This window comes from Chelon labrosus, assembly GCF_963514085.1.
Source record: "Chelon labrosus genome assembly, chromosome: 15".
Classification (NCBI taxonomy): Eukaryota; Metazoa; Chordata; class Actinopteri; order Mugiliformes; family Mugilidae; genus Chelon; species Chelon labrosus.
Window position 1 is genome coordinate 7,662,646 of NC_140348.1, and position 7,385 is coordinate 7,670,030.

At 40.0% G+C, this 7,385-nt stretch overlaps 2 protein-coding genes across 2 annotated transcripts; one reads left to right on the top strand and one right to left on the bottom strand.

The window, feature by feature from the left end:
• Positions 1-146: 146 nt before the first annotated feature.
• Positions 147-4,457, bottom strand: dnaaf10 (dynein axonemal assembly factor 10). The gene is made up of 8 exons (XM_084561274.1): positions 4,184-4,457; positions 3,569-3,669; positions 3,273-3,403; positions 3,061-3,162; positions 2,525-2,640; positions 1,883-2,017; positions 1,010-1,107; positions 147-924 (listed from the first exon to the last, which is right to left on the bottom strand). Exons 1-8 carry the CDS (start codon positions 4,367-4,369, stop codon positions 717-719), a joined length of 1,077 nt encoding a protein of 358 aa, XP_084417400.1. The 5' UTR covers positions 4,370-4,457; the 3' UTR covers positions 147-716.
• Positions 4,458-4,707: 250 nt separating this feature from the next.
• Positions 4,708-7,362, top strand: pno1 (partner of NOB1 homolog). Its single transcript, XM_084561861.1, has 7 exons — positions 4,708-4,978; positions 5,589-5,735; positions 5,818-5,901; positions 6,188-6,248; positions 6,391-6,508; positions 6,886-6,956; positions 7,061-7,362. The coding sequence occupies exons 1-7, from the start codon at positions 4,781-4,783 to the stop codon at positions 7,126-7,128; spliced, it is 747 nt and encodes a 248-aa protein (XP_084417987.1). The 5' UTR covers positions 4,708-4,780; the 3' UTR covers positions 7,129-7,362.
• The last annotated feature ends 23 nt before the right edge of the window (positions 7,363-7,385 follow it).

Consider the following 7,385-nt stretch of genomic DNA (forward strand, 5'->3'; position numbering starts at 1 on the left):
CTTCAGGTTCAAATGCTGGATATGATGTTTGTAACAATGCCCGTTGTCTTTTTATGAGTTTGTAGCTGCTTATATATAAAAAATATGCATGTTTTGTCTTGAGCTAGTGAAAGTGTGTTCATACAAAAGTAACTCTCTTGACTTCACTTTTCCTTAAGTTATATTCTGCAAAGGTGCATGTTTAATTTGAAAACAGTGTTCTCAATAAAAATGTCATATCAAAAGAGACAATTTTGACAAAACCGGAGTAGACTTGTTCACTAACAAAACACAGGTGTTCCAGTGAGCCAGAAATGGAAAATGATCTGCAATTACTCCAAGCCAGAGGCTGTATGACTCATTTCTTCATTCCAATAGAGGCTTATGAATATAAGATGATACTGAACATGTTTTACTCCATGCATTTTTCTGCAATACAGCATAATACTATCTGCAGGGCTCAACCAGGCACTACATATGTAGTAGGGATATTATTAAACGACTAAACCCAATCAAGAGTTTAACAGCTGAGTAAAATGTCTGGCAAGATGAGTATGAACTGTACAAAATATAGGCAGCTGCCGAGACAAGCTGTATGAAATAGGTGTCTTCTAACAGAAGACAATTAAGTGTCACAAAAAAGCAGTGATTTACACGCTGCTGGTGAATCTCTGCAATTATACTTCATCTCATATAAAGCTGCACTTCATCATGAGTCTTTGTTGCGGGCTCCTTTTTCAAACCACATTGAGTTTGGTGACGATGAGCACACGGACAGACTGGTCAAAACCCGAACACACACACAGGCCCTGCTTGTCAGGGCTCCAGTCCAGGCTGGCGATTGGCTGAGTTGACAGAGTGACATTCTGTAAGAGGTTGACAGAGCCGGCTACGCCCACATCCACGTCATCCGAGTCTTTCTTACTTCTCTGAGCAGGATACTCGCTATAAATCATCAAAACACACAATGCATTTAATATATGTAACAACCACCACAATGTGTACTGAAATATCTTTAACTGTGACTTACTATTTCCATAGATGTAAGTTGCCGGCTCCACCTGCAGTCATAAAGATGTCTCTGTTTTGAGGTAAATGTCTCACCTGCCAGATGGTTGACTTATGAGCCTGAAATGCAGGAGAGGCTTTGTTAACTTCCAACACATTGTTTAAACTGTCCAGAAAACCTCTTTGATCCTTTTATTTTGTGCCTTACAGTTCTGATTATCCTTTGGTACTAACAGAAATTTTCCCTTCCATTATTTTGTAATTTGCATATGCAGGACGCCTCCTGAGAAAGTGGTTGGAACATTATTATTAAGTCCATTAAAACTCCTGAGTCTAGTCTTATAAAACAATGCAATAATGTAAAACACAAATATCCAAATCATAGATACTTTGAATATGACTGCAAATGTTTGTTTGACATCTTGTTTGTCTGTCTTGTAAAGTCTGCCTTGTATTTTAAAACAAGATTTCTGGGGTAACCTTTTGATTCGTGTTTGGAGACGTTAATGTGCCAACTGTTGATTGCTCAGAAGAACTGGACAAATATTTAGAAAGCTGAGGCACCTGATCTCTTAGTCCTAGCCAACTCTTGGCGAGCTGGACTGTGCACTAATGCCAGTTTAAGTGTGTTTTTCTAGCACAAAAAGCCACACTTATTTCTCCTCACCGGCTCTGTGTCATTTTTGGCCAGTGACACAAAGCCACAGAAAATGTTAGACAAACACGATCCCAAACATTTCCAGCTGTGAAAACGGTTAAAACGACATGCACCCCCCATTCCCCTCTGTACCACATGAATGCAAGAATAATAATAACAACGATAATGATCTTGTGACATTTTTCCCATGCAAGGGAGCCAAACGTCCGTCTGGCTCACCCCACCCAGGTCAATTACCTTTTCGGAAACAGAGGCAAAGCCCTTGGTGGGATGCTGGGTCCTCATGTCAAAGACGTGGAATTTTCCCTCCAGTGAGGTGGCCACTAGCTTGTTCATATTGATGTCTTTCCTGTCAAACTCCACAGAGCATACCTGGACATGTAAGAAGAAAACAGCAGTCACACTCCCTGGATATTTATCACATAGCATGGCTACATCATTTCCCATGTAACAGAATGTTTTGAAATGAACGTAATGACATTTGGCGGGTTCATTCATGGGGCTGCGAATAAGTGAGAGAGCTGTGTAATCAAATCATTGCAGTGGTTTGAATATAGCATGTGAAGGGAACATTCACCTCTGATTTCCCTGTGGTTTTATGTGCAGCCTCAATGATGGTGGGAAGCAATTTTTAGCTCAGCACTTTTCTTGTTTTTGTCTGCGTTGTAATTTGAATCCGGGTTTTGATGCAAAGGGAATATTGTATGCAGTTAATCCAAATAAAAGCATCAGTTCTAAATGTTGGGATTACTCCTTGTTGTCTAGAGTTGAACTGGCTTAATGAAGCTGTCAGTTTGCATTGCTACTCTCTTACCAAATGGAAGTCATTTTCTTCCTGTGGTGAAACACACCACTGATTGACAGATGTTTTCTTCTCACCCCATTTTTAATGTTGGTTTCCCACCGTAGAGACATGTTCCGGAGGTCAAAGAGTTTGATGTCACCGTTGTCATAGCCAGCACACACGCAACGGTCCTGATCATTGAAGGCGTGACCTGAAATGTACATTAAATATATAGTAAACCAAGGGAAGTGAAAATAAACCAAAATGTGCAACACAGGTTTACGGCAATATTTTTACTGGTGCACAAAAGCATTCAGAGCTTCATCATGTTGCTATTTTCCTTGCACTAATTATGTTTTCTCTCCGTACAGTCCTCACATCATGTGCAGCGTTTCCATGTTGTTATACAGTATTAACAAAAATAATGTGCTGTTATTCTGGTGGTAGAATGTATCATCTCTGTAACCGTGTGTTGCTGTGCACAAGAAAATGTTGTATTGTGATCACGTACGATGTTAAATGCAATAACTATCTATATTACGTCACCCTGTTTAATCACTAGTGTACAGCTGCATTACAGTCATGACTCTGTGTTATGTGTATCCACAACACTTAACAGTATTTTACACACCAAATGCAACAGTCCAGCAGTCCCTCTTAGTCTCTCCTTCCACAGGCTCCATGTTGGCAACAGGCGAATCCTTCTGTCTGGGATCCCACACCTTGACTGTACCTGTTAAAAAGGGGAGATACGTTATTAAAAATCACCTGAGGATCTACTTCTTTTCTTGGTGTGCATAATTTTCTTTCTGTCAATGCACTGAAAATGTTTCATGCCCTTACCATCTCTGCTTCCAGTGACTATCTCAGGTGCACCATCACCAATTCCCAGGCCACCAACACCATCAATACTGTTCACTATCTCTTTATGGGCCTTCGCAGTGTACACTGGCACATCGGGTGCCTCCAGATTCCTGCCAACGACACAAGAATCAGTGTGGAATGAAGCAACACCTCTAAAAAGATACCAATTATGATTGAATTTACAATTTGAATTAAAACCACCCTTTCACATTTCAATCAGTCCCATTGCAGGCAGGATACAGATAATGTGACATTAATGTGTGTGGATAAAGTACCATATATTGAGATTTCCATCAAAATCCCCAGTTGCTATGTGTCTTTGTTGGAGAGAGGTGGCCCCGAACGTCCCACACTTTATGGGCTTGGGTTTCTCTACCTAAAACATATGAGAGGAAAGGTATTTAGTTCCAGGAATGGTTTAATATTAGTATTAGAGAAATTATTAAAGTTTGAGAAAGTTCACTTTTTTAAATTAGCCAAGTAAACTCCAGGGTTTTGTTAATTCACACATTCTTTGCACATTTTCTCGTGGTTATTATCCTTGAGCTGTATTTTGATGACTGCCAGATGTCAAGCTACAGACTTTTAGGAACATTTCAAGTGATTCTGTTGCCAGTGTGTACTGCTCAGAGCTTTTTGACATATTTTTAGACCTATGTACACCTGAAGGAGCCGTTAGAATCTCCTCACTTCCTGGTAGTTGCTGTTAATAGGCGCTTTTGACAAGTATCGGACAATGGCCATGTTGCGTGTTGTCATGGAGACAAGCTAGCAAGACTTTTCTAGAAAGCTCAGATAAGCTAGCTAACCCCAAGATAAGCCGTTTGCTTGAAATACATTTCTGAGAATAAGGAAGGACAAGAGCAAACAAGAGTAAATTGTTAATCTACCTCCTTGATAAGCTGAGCCTCTCCGTGCTGCACTTCATATATTTGCATCACTCCGGTTCCTCTAGGAAAGTTCCCCAGGCAGACAAACTTCGCGCTGCACGGAATCCATTTACTGTCAAAAACCGTGTAGTTCAAACTCTTCTGGACATGCGCAATAATCTGAGGCTTTGACAGTGGCGATGACATATTTGCTGATGTGGAAATATTCTGTAAAACGGCTGAAATCCACCTGTAAAAGCAGAAAAGGGACCGTTGAATGCAGCTAGCTGCCAAAATAAATGACGTTGAGGCCTTCCTCTTGAGAGTGCGGCTGCCTTATGAGATGCCTGACAAAAAGTGTACATACAAAGTGGACATTTTACATAGCGGAAGCATATAAATAATATGTTTGGGTATGTTTTTAATTCATAATGGATTCTAGCGACTCACTGAGACGTTTTTGTTAATTACGACACAATGATTCGCGTTCTCATTCTACAGGCGTGAACGATTTGGGTGTTTGGGTCCTTTTCGTTGCACGAGGATACTCTCATGCGTCTGTGACTAGGGTCTGCGTTATTTTTTTACTGTTTATTCTGTTTAAAAGCTACTTTCGTTATGGACCCCGATAAAAATCCCACCCCAGAGGTTGGGGCAGCCATGGAGAGTCAAGAGGACTCGGAGTCTTTCACAAAAGTTAAGTCTAAAAAGACTCAGAAACGGAAACGTGAAAAAGAAGGAGCGGGCATGGACACAGAAGAGCCCGTGCCACTTAAGCGGCCGCAGTTTCCACCTATTTCAGGCGACAAATTAAGGGTAACTATCTGTGCATATGTTCTAATTATATTATCTCACTTTTATAATATAAATGTCAGTAAGTGTGTCTTATTCAGAAAGTAGCCCCCGACCCCTTTAAATCTTTACTGTTTGGCGCATGCGCAGTGTAGTCTTGTGGCTGCGCTAAATAAAGCTACTTTAAGTTGAACCAAAGCACAGGAAGGAAATCAGAACAGCACTATTATGTAATGTTTGTGATGGTGCTATCACTTTTTAAGTTTGGAAATTGTATACTATTCATTATACAATGCTCTGACTGACTGCAGTCGCTACCTGGCTCCCAGGGAAAAATAGAAAATATATAACATTTTTATAGCCAATATCAGCCTAGCTGGATGGGGATTACAGAAACCTCCCACAACTTTAAAATTAAGATAGTAAATCTATGCATTTGTAATTAAACTCCATAAAGCACACTCGAGCATAATAACAAGTGTGCTTTACTTTTAATGGTTTTAATACTTCTAATAAGTATTAATTTAAAGTAGCACTGCAAATGTTTGATGACTTCATCTGGAGCACTGAGGTATTATTCCCAAACTAGTGTTACAAAATAGTTTTAATATTGTTACATGTGTGTGTGTTTCAGGGACCAGATGAGATGCGTAAAATTGCAGTTCCAGCTCACAGATACACCCCACTGAAGGAAAACTGGCTGAAGATCTTCACTCCCATCGTAGAGAACCTACACCTTCAAGTCAGATTCAACCTCAAAACTAGGAATGTGGAAATCAAAGTAAGAGTCCCAAGCGTCGTGTTTAAGCAGTGATGAGTTTCTAGTGGTGCGTGGAGTATGTAATAAACCTGGTTTCTTTCAGACGTGCAAAGAAACGCAGGACATCGGCTCCCTCACTAAAGCAGCAGACTTTGTTAAAGCGTTTGTTCTGGGATTCCAGGTTGAAGTAAGTAAACTTTTGTTGAGCTTTTGTCATGTTTTTTATTTTGGGTGGGGCATGACTGATTTATCAGATTTGTCATTTACAGTTATACAAAATGTGTATTTGTTATTGTCATAGCCAGAACAAAACCAATATGGTGGCTTTCTGTTGTTGTTTGTTCAGATGTTTTGAATTTTTTTGTGAGGAACCTAAATCTCTCTTTATAACAGCTGCCACAGTATGTGATTCTTGATACTGAACCTTGTTAGAGACTTGTTTGAGATGTAACATGCACGCTTTCTCCTCCCAGGACGCCCTGGCTCTCATCAGATTAGATGAGCTTTTCCTTGAAACCTTTGATGTCACAGATGGTGAGATTTCGCCAGCACTTCGTCTGCCTGCTTCTGTCTGCTCTGAAACTCCTCGTGTCTTATTCCCACTTCTCTTTTCCTGCCCCATAAGGAACTCAATGCGTCTTGCGGTGAATTTAATTGTTCTCTCATGTTTTGGCAGTGAAACCGCTGAAGGGAGACCACTTATCCAGAGCCATTGGAAGAATAGCAGGGAAGGGAGGAAAAACCAAGTTTACCATTGAAAACGTCACAAAGACTCGGATTGTGCTTGCAGAAACGTGAGTGTTCCAGTGTTCCTCCAGCTTTACAGTAGAATTCTGTTATTTTTAATCATTGTTAATCACAGTTTGAATAAATTAGTGTGCACATTTCTGGTCAGGAAAGTGTTTTCATTGCTCTCCTTGCATTTTTTTGCTGTCTTTTTTTGTGACTTGTTTAAGTCCTAAGACAAATCTTCCATGAAAACCTATAAAAGTGTTTCTTCTTCAACCCTTTATGAGTTGAACATGTGTTTTTTACTCTTTGACACAGACTTGGAAAATGTAAAATGGTGAAAGAAGTGCACTCTTTTGAGCACACGCATGACGGTTGCATGGTTACTCTAACAACATATGTAATATTGCTTCTTTTAACATGTATTTGTATCTGTCAACAGAAAAGTTCACATATTAGGGTCTTTCCAGAATATCAAGATGGCTCGGACAGCGATATGTAACTTAATCTTAGGTAAGAACTGTTTTTTGTAGCAGATCATGTAGATGATTCTTGAAAATGAACTCGAGTACACGCTAGTGCCCACAGATGACCTTTTACACTGTTTCTCCCTACAGGAAGCCCACCTTCAAAGGTCTATGGCAACATCAGAGTGGTGGCTAGCAGGACTGCAGAGAGATTCTGAAGTGTGATTGGCTGCTGTGTGTATTTATCTCTTCCCCCATTGGCTGGTGGAACTCCCACTTTGATCTTCGTCAGCTGTTCACTGCCTTATGAACTGATACCTCTTCTATAATGGCCTCATGTTTTCAGTGGCTTTTGAATCACCTGGATTCAAAAATAAAATTTGAATACATGCATTAACAGAATTCTGGTATCTGAACGTCTGTAAATAAAATAAAGATATGATGAATAGTGACAGTGTGCAAGTTACTGGTAAAA